At 34.9% G+C, this 18,720-nt stretch overlaps 1 protein-coding gene across 4 annotated transcripts in view; it reads left to right on the top strand.

The window, feature by feature from the left end:
* The first annotated feature begins 4,091 nt into the window (after window positions 1–4,091).
* Window positions 4,092–18,720, top strand: part of LOC145159637 (cysteine-rich receptor-like protein kinase 2) — a 71,320-nt gene continuing 56,691 nt past the window's right edge. For all 4 annotated transcript variants that reach the window (XM_079078657.1, XM_079078655.1, XM_079078656.1 and 1 more), the window contains exon 1: window positions 4,092–4,624. In XM_079078657.1, the coding sequence (XP_078934783.1) occupies window positions 4,215–4,624 (410 nt within the window). In that variant the 5' untranslated portion in view covers window positions 4,092–4,214. The remainder of the gene's footprint in view (window positions 4,625–18,720) is intronic.

Genomic DNA, 18,720 nt, shown 5'->3' with positions numbered 1-18,720 from the left:
ATGAATAAATAACTCAGCATAACCCCATAAATACCCCCAGGGTCAACCCTGGTCAAAGTCAAGGTCTATAGTCAAGGTCAACAGTCCATATTGACCTTGACTCGACGAGTACAATCAGTCACTCGTCGGGTCCCTGCTTCACTCACCGACTCACCGAGTCACCCGAGGGACTCGTCGAGTTCCTTGATGTTCACGGCCGTAAACCACCAACCGTACACCCCTGACCGTACACCCCTGACCGTGAACCCTTTCGACTCGCCGAGTCACCAGAGGGACTCGACGAGTTCTCACGTAATCGGTTCTTTCCAGTGGGATTTAAGGTTTTAAACTTCAGATCCATACTCTCCTAGTGAAGATATCACGTAAAGTTGCAAACTTTAGTAGTTATTAATCACATGTGATTGATATAATAACCATAAAAGATCAACTTGTATTCCCCCCCCCCCCATAAAAGCATTTTAAAACATTTAAAAGGTTAATTAAGGGGTATGAACTCACCTGTAGTGAGTAACTCGAATGAAAGATCGATATAGGATTGTTGGGTGTCAATTGGAGTCTTGAGCACAAACGATTCCTATTTAACATATAATCACACATATATGAATACATTTCATGTATATAACCACTAAAAGTGATAGGGACACGCCTTAAGGACATAAAAACACTTAGAATTAAGTGTTACTAACACCTATGGTTGCACATAAGGGGTATATGGCCCTATATTGGAGTGTAAGGCCTCAAAACCATGGGTTTTATGTGTGTGCGGCCAGAGTGTGCGGCCAGGGTGTGTGTGCAGCCGCACACTCCCTATGGAATGTGCTAAAAGCCCAAGAACACTAGTGTGTGTTCTTGGTGTTCTTGGTGTTCTTGGTGTTTTTGACTAAAATGGATGATTTCATGGATCAAACCAAAGGTAAAGGCTACTTAAGGTCATATATCAACAATTAAAAGGAAGGGTTACTACCTTTTATGAAGATCTTGATGAAGGTTTGGATGCTACTTGAGAGAAAACGAGCTCTAGCCTTGAAGAAGTGGAAAAAGTGTTCAAAATGACTAAGTGTTCTATATATAGGGGAAAGTGTGTGGTTGGGATGGGTGTGCGGTTGGGTGTGTGGCCGTACACTCAAGTGTGCGGCCGCACACTCCATGTGTTGGAGTGTTTGGCCCGATTTTGCTTGATATGCCTCGTGTTATCCCATTTCTCGGCTCTCACCTTAATTGTACTGGGTTTAGAACACTCTAATTGACTCTAAACAGTGCTATAAAATAGCAAAAACGAGTCTAACCTTCATTTATTTGCATAAGTGTATAAAGTAAAAATTTCGGATTGTCACAGTCCCGTTCCGTGTTTCGTGACCTCACGACCCTACTCGACGAGTTGACCTCCCAACTCTCCGAGTCCATGCATAAATCCTTTCCAATTCAAACCAGGTGTTACAAGTTACGTCTTTGAAGCCACCACTGTTGCATTGTTGCACGAAAAAAATCGATCAACATAAGTATTGGCACCTTACGTGCGTGTGTAGATAATGCATTTATAGACTCCGCACTGTTGGACGACATAAGATTGTATCGGTTCCCTTTAAAATGTGCCCTAAACCAAGTTTCTGGATTTATACTTTTTAAGTACTCCCATACTGGTTCTTTTGTCTTTTTCATAAGTTCCATGGCAACGTCAAAAGCATCAATTGTATACGCCCTACAAGCCTCCCAAAAAAAAATTCCTTTAACTGTCTTACTCTTCTCGAATCTAGATACTATGTTGAAATACAAATGAACACCACATATTCTGTGATGAGCGTGAGGAAAAATGTTGGCAACAGATGTCGCTATAGATGGATACCTATCAGATATAATTGTAAGCTCCTGCATATTGCCTATGCAATCACATAGTTTTTGAAAAAACCATGACCAAGAATCTGCACATTCATTTTTGCATATATCATATGCAACCGGTAATATTTGGTTTTGTCCGTCCTTAGTAACTGCAAGTAACATGGTACCTTTGAACTCACCCTTTTGGTGGGCTCCATCTACTACAAGGGTTGGTTTACAAAAATTGTCAAAAGCGCATACCTACAATACATTGTATATCTATTCAAATACACCAAAATAAAAATAAAAAAAATAATAAAATATTAAAATACTAACCGAACAACCAAGTGCGACGTACAAAAACTCAAAGCGGTCATTACCATATGTTTTAATATGTGTCACCGTACCCGGATTATGTTTGACCAATTTGTGGAAATAAGCTGGAAGTTTGGTAAAAGAATCATCTTTCGTACCCCTTAACAACAACAATGCATATTGCATCGCACGCCATGCCTGATGGTATGAGATATTGATATTCAATTGAGCATTCATATCATTAATAATATCTTTTCCCCGATAAACTCTACTATAATCTTCAGCCAAAACATCAGCAAGATATTCACCCAAAACATATTTGTTTGTTTGTCGATGATTAGGTTGCAAAATTGTTGAAGAACATGTATGTACATCAACAACTTTATTCACTTGGAAAAGTCCATCAGAATTTTTAATTGCTTTTGCTCTTAGTAACCAAGAACAATTTTTCGAAACACACACAGCCTCATACCTTGATTTGGTGGATCTACTTGTCCTCGTCTGAAAACCTTCTCGAAGACATTTTTTACCAATAGCCCGCTTTAAAAGTTCTTTGTTCTTAAATATACTCTCACATTCAATCTTTTGAAGATTGATGTCTACCATCTGTGTTGGTATATCTTTATTAATATCAACTGGACATGCTGGTAGAGGGGGCATACCGTAAAAAAGGTTATCGGGAAACTTAGATTTAAGTTCATCACCCAACTCATCTCCATCTGAATTGCTTTCTAAGTTGGTTATATCTAAAGCTACATCAGCAACATCAACATAATCCCCGTAAACATGCTTTTTTTTTCATCTTTTTGACGCATAATTTTTTTCTTTTTACTTTTATCTACTACACGCCTATTCATAACTTTAACTTCTTGTTCAGGAACATCAACACAACGACCAACCACGTCATTACGATATGTACCAACATCATCATCACCAACATACTTGTAATTCTCAGGATCCATATAGTGAATAAGTAACATTAACATTTTCAGCAACACTGTGAAATTGAGGTACACTAGGAGTATTGAAAGTACCTATCGGATCGTTGCTCCCTTTATAGCTGCATAAATTACCAACCGACTGATTTCCACTCTGACCAGCCTCATTAACCTCATCTCCTTCATCAACCACCACAAACACTTTCACAGCCATTCGTCCACTACATTTGATTACATTTATCAACATTCTAACATCCATGTCTTCAACTATGGCTATATAATAATTCAATTCAGGATGATGGAAACGAAGACTAATTCTATGTTTGTCTAACAAACCAATTTTGCTTCTCACCAAAGATACAAAATCACTATAACTAATATACTCAGAAAATATCAAAGCGAATTCAGATATACCTCCCGTGGACATACGTATTCCAGATTTGTTTCAATAACTTGCCATCTCCCACCAGTTACAAGACAAACCAAATATTCAATCATTTTTTTAGAGAGATTTTAAAGAAATTTCATAAAGAAATAACAAATAAACTGATAATTTTCTACAAAAGTTTATATATAATAAGGTTATTTCGTAGTCAAATCCATTGATTTCATAGTTAAAATAAAAAATAAATAAAAAAAATAAAAAAACATAAAAAAACATAAAATCGCAGATCAAAAAGAGAGGAAAAATACCCACCTACGAATGTACAAGTGGCTAAAGCACGTCTGTGTTTTACCCAATTGTACATTCGCAGATGGGATGTGAAAATCGCAGATGGATCATTCCCATTTGCGATTTCGGTGGCCAAATTTTGTAATTTCAATTTTTTTAGTTATTTTTCATAAAATAATTAATAATTACTATATTTAAAGTAATTGGTAATTATTATATTTGGCTAAATTTGTCCTTTTATAGGAATCCGATTTGGTCGACAATCATATTTGTGGCCAGCAAAATAATATCTACCCAAATATCTATATGTTCAGCACCCATTATTGACCGATGGAAAATGATATTTCCAATTCAATTTACAATTCTCAAACGACTTTCTCCTCTCCTATATCATTTTGGGAATATTTTCCTCTTTCATACCCGAACTTCAATTATTAAAGGAGAAAACAGATAACATCAGTACACAACTAGAGATGAACATGAAACAGTTGGAAAAAAGCTGGTTCCCATGGCCGCTGGCTAGTCTAATGGTGGTGATGATGTTCCTACCCATGGGAAAGCCGTTGACATCTCAGTCTAATGATAGAAATATCACTCTGATTAGAGATTATTGTAGTACATATTACCAGACGGAGGAAACATATTTCTTCCAGAATTTCAACGCCACCTTTTCTAGCCTCCGCTGGCAGTTGCTGGTGAACCGTTTGCGCTATGCTGTTGCACGTACTTTGGTGAATGGAGCGTCCGTTTGGGGCCGTGCCTGGTGCCGGGGATATGTCTCCACCGCCAATTGCGTTGCTTGTTTTGACTATGCCGTCGCTCAGCTGAGAGTATGTGGGCATGTCGATGGAGGTCATGCTTTTTACAATGACTGCGATCTCAGGTGCCTATGATATTTAAATTTCTTGCTACTTGAATATGACTTTGCTTGATTTCGTTTCCACTTTTGATGCAATATTATTATCGTTTTAAAAACATGTAATGATAGGTCTTCGGTCGGTGGTTTGGGTTTCGTTTGTAGCCATATTTCACAATTTACAAAAAAAGAAAAAAAAAACAACAAATACCAAACCTAATCCAATGATACAAACATTTTGCAAAAAATTACAAACCAAAATACTGTTTTTAGGTAAAAAAATAAAATAATAATAATAATAAATAAATAAATAAATAACCAAGCAAATTGTAGATCTAATATATGCCCTTTTGCGAAAACAATTTCATGATAACATTGATTCTTATGCATGTAAAAAATTAAATATGTTGATATTTATTTTTTCTTAAAGTGAAATTAATTAAATCATCAAAAGTTAAAACCATTTATATTGTTTTGAACATTCAAGAACGATTAAAAAAGAAGATATTTTTTTACTATACGGATTGATTTGTAAACTATTTATAGTTCAAAACAACAGACAGTAGCAAAGAACAATAAATACGTTCAATCTTACATAACTATTGTCAATAACACACATTCTCACTAATTAAATTGTCTATAAGGTTCTTATACACTTATTATTATTATTCTCATTTCTGTCAGAATATTGTCAAAATGTTTATTGGGTCGTAATTCTGTCAGAATGAAATGAATGAAAAACGATGTGTGAGAACAAAAATAAATAATAATTAACCCAGGATCAAACGAAAAATATTATATATATATATATATATATATATATATATATATATATATATATATATATATATATATATATATAAGATGTTCATGTATTCTCACTAATTAAATTGTCTATAAGGTTCTCTCTCTCTCTCTCAAATACATCACCCATCGCTGGAAATCGTTGAAGAACCCTAACGTTTTCCACATCACTGAAATTGGAGTTTAAATTCCAATCGAGCATGCTCCCTTCGAGATTAATCGCTTCCATCTTCTTCATACCCCAAATTTCATCGGAAATTTCACTACTTAAATCATTGAACGAGAGATCAAGCTTAGTTTCTCAATTAAATTCTTGTAGTTATCATCCTCTTCGCCTTCAATCGCTTAATCTTCTTCCTTATTTTTTGATGTTTCATCTTTCAAGTCCTGATTCGGGCTTGAGTTCCCAATCCGATAGCAGTCGCTTCAACCCTAATTGACGCGAATCATTCTTGTGGATATCAGGAGGAATAATGCTGGATTTTGAGAAAATTTGTGGCTTAACGAAGTAATTTGATCTCTCGAGCCGGATGGCGTATGATGCTTCCGGTGTGCTCACAACTAAGTGACCGATAATCGATCTCGTTAGTTGGAGTGATGAAGATCTGAAATTCGTGATCACAATCTCTAAGCTTATAGCATCTTCTTTCAAAGTTACAATGTGTTTGATTTCAATTTTATCTTCTATATTGCTACTAATCAGTTCTGCATAAGAACATTGGGGCAATTTCAATTCATTCATACAGAGGAACGGAAAATAGATATCGTGAATTGAGTATTCACCTGAATTGTCTGGACTTCCTCCAACATTGCAAAGATTCCAGATAGTGGGAGACCATGAAATCCCTTCATTTTGCTTATCGTGAACTTTCTCCGAGGTTTGTGAAGGAAGTGTCATGGCCGCTAAATTCTGTTTCGAGGTAATCGACGTTGATAGGTGGATGTGGAATCGAAGCGGCTCATGGCAACTGGAAATTTCAAGTGGAGGCGTTGAAGTTATGGTGAGGTGTAATGAGATTAAAGGTGATTTTGGTGATGAGGTTTGTTAAAGGTTGAAGATGGATGATGTTGGATGTGTGAGAGACAGAGAGAGAGAGAGAGATTTTGTTTTTATTTTTTATTTTTTTAAATCTAAAATCAGAAAAATAAAAACAAATAAGAGAGAGAGTGATTTATTTTTATTTTATTTTTATTTTTTACTTTTTTTAAATATAAAATCAGAAAAACAAATAAGAAAAAAAAGAAAATCATATTAATAGGGGCAAATCCATCATTTTGAAAAAATCAAAACAGATTGGACCAAACAAGCAACAAAATGAAAACTTTGGACCTCTGGTGCTAGTCCAAACCTTTTTGGACCAAAGTGGCAATTTTGAGCAAACCACAGGGACCATTTGTGCAGTTTTGTCATATATATATATATATATATATATATATATATATATATATATATATATATATATATATATATATATATATATATATATATATATATATATATATATATATATATTCGCAAAAAATAGACGCTCGAATAGATGTCTCTATCATAAGGCCTTCGTGAAACAAGAATAGGAAATAAGGCTGAATCAAAAATTCTCAGGCTATTTAGTCTTAACTATGTACTACCTTAATGCATTCATCAAATAATTTCCAATAACAGCAAAAACCCTAAAGCACCTAAGTAATCCACACATAACAGACATATAAAGGCATCTTTCTTAATAGGAATATTCGCATCAAGTCCATACTCCATGAGACCAAGTTATGGGGCGAAAAGATGCTATGTTCTTCCCCAAACCTAGATCTGGACATAAAATGAACAAGTTTCAGACTTTATACCTCCAATGAGCTAGAAATGATGAACAATCTCTGGATCTACAAACTCCTTCTTGTCCCAAGCTTCTCCTCAAGTCTTCTTTTTCTTCAAGATCACAAAAGAACAACCAAAAACTCTATGTAAGCTCAAGAATGTTTTCAAGATGTCCAGGGTTTCGAGATTAGCACAAAAACACAATGGGATCTGATAAGGTGATGAACTTGAAGGACATAATGACATTAAATAGGGTGCAAAACCTAAAAATTAGGGTTTGCATCAGGCTTGAGTATGCATTGCGTACGCATGGGTACACCCAATGTACGTAGGGGTTATCTAGATTCGCACATGCAAAGGGAGTACGTCGTACATACCTTATGTACACCCAACATAATCGGGGTCTAATCCACAAATAATAAAAATGATTACAAAAGTTTTACCTTGTGATTCGAGCGTTACAGTAGTGGTGGTCCAATGATCAACATATTTTCCACAAGCGACGTCACTTCATGGAAGACCTTATAGCACGTCGTAGCCACCAAAATTTCACAAAATATAAATATAAACTTGCACCTGAATTCGGGTGTTACACTTAAATAATATTAGTGATACAATTCACCAACAAAACTCCCTCATGTAAGTGTAATCTTTATTAAATTAAAGAAAAATCATAACAAACACCAAATTGGTGCATAAATGAAATGTCATGACGATTGAATTTCACAATAGTATATTACTTGTTCCAAATATTTGAATATTAGGGCCTCACTAAGGATTAAACCCTTTTTAATCATAGTGAATACATGAAGATAATACACACAACAAGTTACATACTCATAAGTTCTAACTTGACATTATATTTTACTAGCATGTGTCCTATCCTTCAATAAGCATATCAAAGCTAATCTCAAACTTCTTGAAGCAGCTAAACTTCATGCTTATATAGGGAGTCGTTTTAGTCATGCACCTACAAATGCAATTTTTCAAAGAACACTTAAGATATAAAATTCCAACCTCCTGTACTTGCACTACTGAACACATACCTTGGGACAATATTAATAATGTGTTCTGATCTTCAAATATCAAGCTTTCCACATTGACTTCAACATCTTATATTACAGTAGATGGGAATTGAGTATCTTAATATGAAGGATTCATGTGAACTTTAAACACATCCCCACAACCTCCTTGTGCACAGGATCTGTAGCTAACCCTTTGGTTAGATGATCGACTAAATTCAACTAAGTTCTCACAAACTCTACGGATATCACACCATTCATGATGATCTCATGAATTATGTTATGTATAACAACTAAATGTCTTAACTTTCCATTATAATTAACAATAAATGTTAGCGAAAGTAGCAGCACCTTTACACCTAATAGAAATGGTGGATATCGATTTAGGCCATAATGGAATTTCATAAATCAAATCCCTTAGCCACTCAACTTCTTTACCAGCAGCCAGTAATGCTACAAATTCAGAGTTCATGGTTGAGTTTGTAATACAAGCCTGTTTTTTGGATAACTAACAAATGACACCTCCTCCAAGGAAGTATACCCAACCACTAGTAAAAGAGTGATCCTCCAAATTGGCAATCCACCTGGCATCTGAATAACCTCCCAAATAGAAAGGAAATCCATTATATGTCAATCCTTAATCCATGGCTCCTTCCAAGTACTTGAATATTCGATTTAAAGCTTTGAAATGATGTAAACTAGGATTGATAGCATACATACTAAGCTTTCCTACATCATATCCTATATGTGGCGTACTACTAATCATGGCATACATAAGACATTCAATAGTCCATGAGTATTCATTTTGAGACACTAGAGATCCCTTATTAGGTAGAAGCTTAAGATTAAGATCTATATGATTTCTAACTAGAACACAATTCTAAAAGTTAAACTTTTTCAATATCTTCTCAATGTAATTGGATTGAGTAATTGAAATTCCTTTGTTTCCTTGTTTGATTCTAATGTCAAGAATCGCCTCAGCCTCCCCCATGTCTTTCATATAAAAACTGGATGATAAGAATTTTTTGGTTTTATCAACTTGATCTAGATCAGTACCAAAAATCATCATATCATCTACATATAGAAAAAATATAACTCCTTCACCCTAAGTATAAAATTTGCTATATACTCACTTGTCATCTTAGTTTAATGCAAAACCATTAGACAAGACCAAACTTTTGATGCCATTTTTTTGGTGTTGGTTTCAGACCATACATTGATTTCTTTAACTTGCACACCTTGTTTTCATTTCCAAACATCACAAACCCTTCAAGTTGTTTCATGTAAATCTCCTCATCCAATTCACCATTCAAGAATGTAGTTCTCACATCCATCCAAGAGTTGCCACCCCTTGGACCCCACTACCAGGGGCTGCCCCCAGACCCACTTGGTTCAATATTGTGCCCCTAAATAACATTGTACTTTAAATTATGACAAACTCAAACAAGTATGCACTCCACACCACCCTTACTTGTTCAGAATTTGTTAAGATCACATTTTTCGACAAGTTAATCCCATTTTACTTAAATAATATTAGTGATAAAAATTATCAACAAGTTGTGGCCATCTGGTCATTTTGAAAATGAAGATGGTAACCAATTCTGAATTAATGAAAAAACATCACAAAGTGAATGGTGACCTAGAGAAGTTTTATTGTTAAGGGAAGTTTGTTGAAGGTGATGATGGTGACCGTTTCTGAATTAAGGAGGAGAATGTTGGGTGAATTTAGATTCTGGGACAAATTTTAGTCTTAGGGGAATTTTTGGGAAGTTACTTTTTTCTTTAGTTTTTATATTAGAATAGGATACCGGCACGTTTAGTATAAATAGGGTACACATATTATGTATTTTTAATTTAATTTTTATGCTTCAGTAAGTGAGTTTCCATAAGAGAGCTTCAGCCAAGAATGTCAGGGGAAGACGAGAGTGAAATAATAGAGTATGTGTTATATTGTTAATAATGTGAATCATTTGTTCAGAATTGCCATTTTTTGGAAGGTGTATGGGCATGAGAATCGCATGTGAACGCCATGGGTGTTGCATAAATCATGAAATTTGGTAATGTTGTATTCCCCACCATTATCACATTGAAGATACTGAAATTTTTTCATAAATTGATTTGCAGTATAAGCCCAGAAGTGAACAAATTTATCAAAAAACATAAGATTTAGCTTTGAGACGGTATACACAAAGATAGTGAGAATATTGATCAAGAAACAAGACATAATATTTGTAACCATAAATGCTAAGAACATGAGATGTCCAAAAATCATAATGAATAATTTCAAAAGAAAAAGACACAACAGTATCAGATAAATGAAAAGGAAGGTGAACATGTTTTCCGAATTGACATGACAGACACAAAGAATTTTTTTTATTGTTTTTACATGAATTAAATTTTGAGAAACTAAATTTTTAAACACATCCTGACTGGGATGACTAAGACAATGGTGTCAGGTAGAGTAGCTGATGGTGACAAAAGTTTGCGGAGTCGATTGCGTGACGGGGTATAAGTCGCCAGAGCCTTCACATTAGAGGAGAGTTTGCTTGGTTCGAAAATCCTTCACAGAAAACCGTAGGCATCAAATTCAATTGAACAAATATTATCACGAGTAAATTGACGAACCTATATGAGATTTTTAATGATTTCAGACATGATGAGAATAGTTTTTAGAACAAGTAGCAGCACAGATTAAAATTATGAAGAAACACATGTCCCGAATTAGTTATAAGAATTTTAGTTCCATTACCAACGAAAACCGAAGGCAAATTTAAGCTTTTATTGCTAATAAAACAAAGCATACCTGCAATAGAGTGGAGATGTGCAGTAGAACCCGCATCCATTACTCATCATGAGATATCCATTACTCATCATGAGAGGGGTGATTTAGGGACATTGTGTTGAACATTTGCGGAAGGACAGTGTGCTACAAAGTGATGGGATTTACTACTTGTTGAAACCATGCCTTGGGCCATTGGTACAATCTAGGCTAGGCATTGAGGACCAGATCGTTAGGACTATTATGTGGGATCAACCCACTGTTGTGTACGAACAGCCCACTACTAAAAGTGGGCCAAATGTTGCTGCTGAATGATGATGAAGACCATGTGGGCTAGGAAACAATCATAGATCGACAACATTGAACATATATCACCCAAAACCCCAGCTAGGTAGGGCTTGATGTTGATGGGTCTGATTAGACCATCATCCCTAACCACATCGGTCGCTGCGCCTGCAACCCTGACCACGATGTCTTCCTCTGCGATTATGAAATCCACCACAATTTTCGTTATTGTTATGTTGTTGATCAGAAAAAGAACGGTATGAGATGATGAGTTTGCCACCGGTGATGTCGATTGAGAGGTTAGAACATATTCTTCATTAAGTAGGATTGATCGGGTATCAAGAAAAGATGGGAGTGACCTACTTTGACGGCGTATTCCAGCAATATGATCAAACTTTCGACTAAGACCACTAACATCATACACGACAAGATTCTTTTCTGGAATTGGAGCATTGATTTTAGCAAGAAGATTAGCAATAGACTTGATGCGGGTAAGGTATGACTCGGTGCTTGAATCACGGAGGGTAATGTTCCCAAGTTCAAGGTCAACTTGCAAAGCCTTTGCATTTTTGTTGGAGCAGAATAATGCTTCAAGGTCTTCCCATATCTCTACAACAGTGCATGTTTTCTTCAAGATCATTTGAAAGAGGGATTTGGATCTAGTGTCGTAATCCACATGATGATAATGGAATTGATATGTTCCCTTTCACTTTTATCATATGGATTATGAGATTTGTCGTTCAGTTTTTCCATATGATCAGCAACACCGAACCCTTTTTGAAGTGAGTGGAAAACAATTGGCGCCAAGCATCGTAATTGAGCTTTCCAGATCAAGAACGAAGGGAATGGATGCTTTGACATAGGAGATGCCATATGGTTTTTCTAAAACAGAACCAACAATGGGTGCAACCAATGTTGCAAAGAGAAGGAAAATGAGAAGATGAGAAGCGAAGTAGGAAACAGATGGAGAAGATGAGAAGGGATTGAGTCGCCGATAGAGGATAAGAGGCGGCTAGGGTGAGAGTTTATGGGCTCTAATACCATGTTGATTGGTATAATCACTTGGGATCTTCCCTTCCAATTAATCAGAATATATATATATATATATATATATATATATATATATATATATATATATATATATATATATATATATAAAGAGAGAGAGAGAGAGAGAGAGAGAGAGAGAGAGAAGGAATCAAGTTCAATAGTGAACTCCATTTTTTGGAACGAACCAGCGAACTATTCGATTACACCCAAAGTCTTACCGGTAAACGACAATAATGTCTGATTTCCACATAAACCAACAACATACAAAACGATTACAGTCTATATTCAAATCCTTGTCATGAATTTTGGTCAATTTGCACTGAATTGGAAAAATAGGAAAACAAAAGCAATGCATCAATCAAATGCATAAGTTTTTTTTTCCGAAGTTTACTTGAAAAAAAACAGACCCCATTTTTTTGTTTCAGTAGCTTCATATATCTGCAATACAAGAGATCAGTTAATTAAGTAAAAAGATCTAACTGTAGGCGACCCAACCACTTGAGCTCTGTAAATTCTATCAGCCGCCGACGAGGTCTTCAAGGTGGCTTTCAATCCTCAGATTCTTCAACGATCACAATTCTTCGGGTAAGCTTGACAGATGAAGCTTTTTAGTTGTTTTCATTTTGTCTGATTTCAGACTCGTCTTTGTTTTCATGTGAATTTCAATAAAGTAAAAAATAGAATTTAATAGATTACATGTAAAAGACGGATGATCACAAGGTGTTCGACAAAATACCAGTGAAAAAGTCCTTATTTTGATGATTGTGTTTGCCAATGCTATTTGTTTCATTAAAGTTATTCATGTTTTTTTTTCATCTCACCTTACTTGGAAAAAGCTTCAAATGGAAGAACCAGTAAATTTTTGTTTTTGACGAGACATTCATAAGAACAATGATTAGATTTTTAGTTCTCTGTAGGTAAAACAAAACATATTATATGTAGTTAAATTTCAACCTGAGTAGTATCTTTACGTTTGGTTTTTTAATGAATAGTAATTTTTAATTCAAGCATATTAATGCAAAGTTATTCTGTAATTTTCGTGTTTTAACTTGTTTTCATCATGTATATTAAAACTTGAATTTAATTTGCAAAGAAATTTAGCATCCTGCAAATACAGAAGAAATTGACACTACACAATGCAAAAATAACTCAGTTATTTTAGTCAAGAAATGTCCTATTATGGTTGTTATCTTTATTGTTGATAAAATTTTTGGTACACAATGTCTAGTTACTTTGTTTTCTTAAAAAAATCATATGCATCAATCAAATACATATGTTTTCTTGAAAACAAAATCAACTGTATAGTGCATTGATTCAGTGTAAATTAGTAAATAGGATTTGGTAATTGACTTAAGCATATGGCCCTAAAAAAGTTTTCTCATACAATTTTGGTTCTCATTTAAGATTCTTAAAACTTTTGGTCATTTTTCCAAGTAAATATGAATAGTTTTTATCTTTGAGTGTAGCTACTTTTCGCAAATTTGGTCGAAAAATAGTCATTTTATTTACATCTTGGTTTCTAAATGTAGCTACTATTCACAACTTTTATCCAAAAAATGTAGTGATTTATAGGAAAATGGACTAAATACGTACAAAATCCTCAAATAAAGACCAAAATTGCATAACCCTTTTACATAATAAGCATATGTCATATACTTATTCTTATGCATATGCATATGCATATACATAAGCATAATCATATGTACTTAATTAGCTTATGCATATACTTATTCTTATTCTTATGAATATACTTAAGTATATGTATATACTTATGAATATGCATGTCACATATTTTTTTTCTTATGCATATACATAAGCATAATCATATATATTTAATTGGCTTATGCATATACTTATTCTTATACATATGCGTATGCATAGGCGCATACTTATTCACATGCATATATATATATATATATATATATATATATATATATATATATGCTGAGTATGAATCCACAGAAATGTTGAGTGTGAATCCACAGAAAAGCTGGTCAAAAATGGCAGGAACAATGTGAAGTTGTGAAGCCACAATTGTTGAATGAAGACCCAGTTGTGTTTTTTGACTACTTCTGATTTCCATCTCTATATAAGAGATTATTCTGTATTTGTAAAACTTGTATCTAGTGTAACAAAGAAAGAGTGCATATTAGCACCAAGAAATGTAAATTCCTAGTTACCGGTGGACGTAGGTCAGAGAAGGACCGAACCACGTTAAATCCCTCATGTTTATCCTTGTGTTCTTGTTTTTCGTGAGCTGTGTGTGTGTTTAGAGTCGTGTGTTAAGTGTCTCGATCCTAACAAGTGGTATCAGAGCAAGGTTTTAGCTCCAGAAGGTGATTTTCAGTTTTTGGTTGAAATTTTTTTCGTCAAAAACGATTTTGGTGTATACCGTTGGAAATGTCTCGTTCCGAAGATTCCGAAAATATTTTTTTCTGAATTTTTTGACCACCGGAAGACGTCCAAATCGCCGGTCAAAGGTTGCCGGAATAGTTACCGGAAAAACCAGTTTTGCCGGAGAAGACGACACTGTAGCACCGAAGTTCCGCCGGAGAAGACGACATTGTAGCACCGGAGTTCTGCCGGAGAAGACGACACTGTAGCAGGCACTGTAGCACGACGTCAGCGGTGACGTCAACAGAAACTGTAGCAATCACTGTAGCACGACGTCAGCGGTGACGTCAGCATGCACTGTAGCAACTGTAGCAGATTTGAAAATTTGCAATTTGGCCCCTGAATTTCCAGAAAATTGCAAAATAGGTCATTGTTCTTTCAGAAAATGGCAGAAAGCAATAAGCTTCAGATTGAGAAGTTTGATGGGAAAGATTTTGGTTGGTGGAAGATGCAAATTGAAGATTTTCTCGTGCATAAAGACTTGGACGCAGTTTTAGGTGAAAAACCGGAGGCGATGACACAGGCAAACTGGGAGACTTTGGATAAGAAGGCCAAGGCATTTATTAGACTGACGTTGTCAAAGGATGTTGCCTTCAACATTTTGAAGGAGACCTCGGCAAAGGGAATCATGGAGGCATTGTCTAATATGTACGAGAAGCCGTCGGCAGCAAATAAAGTCTTCCTGATTCGGGAACTAGTCAACACGAGGATGAGGGAAGGAAGTTCAGTTATAGTACACATCAACAATTTGAACTCGATTTTATCCAGACTTGGGTCAGTGGGAACAAAATTTGAGGACGAAGTTCAAGCTTTACTACTGTTATCATCATTACCTGACAGTTGGTCCGGAACAGTTACAGCCGTTACTAGTTCCGCAGGATCGAAAGAGCTCACTTTTGAGGGAATTCGGGATTTAATTCTAGGCGAAGACGTCAGACGAAGAAATTCCGGGGAATCATCAAGTGAACAATTGAATGCGGTGAGAGGTAGAAGAAATAACATAGGTAGTGGGAGCGGGAACAGGAGAAGGAGTCAGTCGAGGACTCGAAATGATGTGACTTGTTGGAACTGTAAAGAGGTTGGACATTTCAGGAATCAATGTCCAAAAGACAAGAAAGAAGTTAACGTTGCAGTAGACCATTCAGATGATGATGTTTTGATCTGTAGTGTGGAGAGCAATGTGGATTCCTGGGTTATGGATTCGGGTGCTTCATTTCACGCTACCCACAGCCGTGAAGCACTGCGGAATCTGAAAGAAGGGGATTTTGGTAAGGTAAGACTGTCGAACGATGAGGTTCTTGATGTGACGAGCATAGGTGACTTAGATCTGAAGACTCCAGTCGGTCCATGGACTTTGAAGGATGTCCGGGTAATTCCAAGTCTGAAGAAACAGTTGATTTCTGTTGGGCAGTTGGATGAACAGGGACACGAGGTTAAGTTCAGGAATGGGCAGTGGAAGGTTGTCAAAAGAAATCTTGTGATAGCTCATGGACATAAGAGGGGTTCATTATATATGGTCAGTTTACCGTCTGAGGGAGTAACCGTCCCAGTTCAGAAGAAAAACAAAATCCGGTTCATAGAGTCTCGTGGACAGAAGAAGATTTGCTTTGCAGATGGCAAACCCAGAGTCACAGGTCAGATTCAGGTTGAACGTGTTTGGAACGGTTCAGAAAAACCAGTCAAGGGCATTCATAGCAGTGGGAGCATGGGCTTTGTTTCAGCTAGAATACCCAGAACACAGTGGGTTAAGAGAACCAGTATTCCATCTGTAAAAGTCTCTCCAGATTATCTGCTTCACATGGAGAGTGTCGTTTGTTCTCAGGATGTTCTAGGATCGGGCAGTTCATTTCAGTGGGAGCCGGTGGAGACAGAGAACAGGTCAGTGGCAGACTTTGCCATGACTGATGCGTTGGAGCTAACGAAAGCTTCAACTGGCCTTCAGGTTAATTGAAGAGAAGGCCAGGGTAACTAGGAAGGAGTTAAGATCAAATACAGATGCACAGTTGAAGCACAGGTGAAGATTGTTCCGTGGCTTCAAGTGGGAGATTGTTGAGTATGAATCCACAGAAATGTTGAGTGTGAATCCACAGAAATGTTGAGTGTGAATCCACAGAAAAGCTGGTCAAAAATGGCAGGAACAATGTGAAGTTGTGAAGCCACAATTGTTGAATGAAGACCCAGTTGTGTTTTTTGACTACTTCTGATTTCCATCTCTATATAAGAGATTATTCTGTATTTGTAAAACTTGTATCTAGTGTAACAAAGAAAGAGTGCAGATTAGCACCAAGAAATGTAAATTCCTAGTTACCGGTGGACGTAGGTCAGAGAAGGACCGAACCACGTTAAATCCCTCATGTTCATCCTTGTGTTCTTGTTTTTCGTGAGCTGTGTGTGTGTTTAGAGTCGTGTGTTAAGTGTCTCGATCCTAACAATATATATATATATATATATATATATATATATATATATATATATATATATATATATATATATATATATATATATATACTTATGAATATGCATATTAATATCCATATGCACATACTTATTTATATGCATATACACATACTTATTTATATGCATATACACACACTTATTCTTATACATATGAATATACATATACATATACTTATTCATAAGTATGTATATACTTATTCATATGCGTATGTATACACTTATTCATATGCATATGCATATACTTATTCTTATACATATGTATACACTTATTCATATGCATATGCATATATTTATTCTTAAGCATATGTCATATTATACATATGCACATGAATTTTGCAAATATTTATACTTATGCACATACATATGCATATATATAAGCATAATCATATTTATTTAACTGGCATATGCATATACTTATGCTTATGCATATGTATATACTTATTCATATATATATACATATACTTATGAATATGCATATAGTTATAAATATGCAAGTCATATACTTAGCGTTATGCATACACATATAATTATTCATATGCATACACATATACTTATTCATATGCATATACATATACTTATTCTTATGCATATGCATACGCATATACTTCTGAATATGCATATAGTTATTCATATGCATACACATATACTTACGAATATGCATATTTCATATGCTTATTCTTATTCTTATGCACATATGTGCATATGCATATATTCATAAGCATATGCATATGTTTATTCATATGTATATGCATATGCTTATTCTTATGCATGTAGAGACATTAAAAATGTTTTTTTTTAAATGTGCATGTACATATGCACATATACTTTTAAAATGTGCATATACATAAAAAAATATGAATATGCATTAAAAATGCATTCTTCTAAAAAAAAATTTAATATTAATTTCAAAATATAAGGAACATTTCTGTTACTTGTAACAAAAAAATTACTTTTTCCAAATCCGCGAAATTATTCCTTATATTTTGCAATTAATATTTAAAAAAAGAAATTTTCAAAAAATACATATTTGGTGCATATTCATATTATTTGATGCATATGCACATTTTTAAAAAACATGTGCATATGTACATACATATATTTTTTTCATTTTTTTTCAAGTCTCTTACATATGGATATATACATGCACAAGTGAAATTTGGTACGAAAATTAATTGTAGATAAAAAGTTTGTTGGTTCATTCTTTCAATTTTGCCAAAACTAGATCTTAAGGTGTTATTTGGTCGGGTTTTTTTTTTTTGGTTCAGTTTATTCAGTTTTTTGACATCAAAATATCATCTAAAACCAATGTGAATGAAGAAACAAAGTAAAGAATGATATACACGTATTTATAGAATGATAAACTAATTCTAAGATACAACTGAGATACAAATCATGAAATGAAAAAATGCTAAACAATAGAACAAACATAAACTTATGAGATACAGTGACAAAATGATAAACGAATTCTAAGACAAAATGACATATTGCTAAACAATAAAACAAAAATAATATGACGAGA

This window comes from Lactuca virosa, chromosome 2 (genome assembly GCF_052849685.1).
Source record: "Lactuca virosa cultivar CGN04683 chromosome 2, Lactuca_virosa_CGN04683_v6, whole genome shotgun sequence".
NCBI classification, from domain to species: Eukaryota; Viridiplantae; Streptophyta; class Magnoliopsida; order Asterales; family Asteraceae; genus Lactuca; species Lactuca virosa.
Note: the sequence above shows the minus strand (reverse complement) of the source record. Positions and strands in the feature narration are given on the sequence as shown.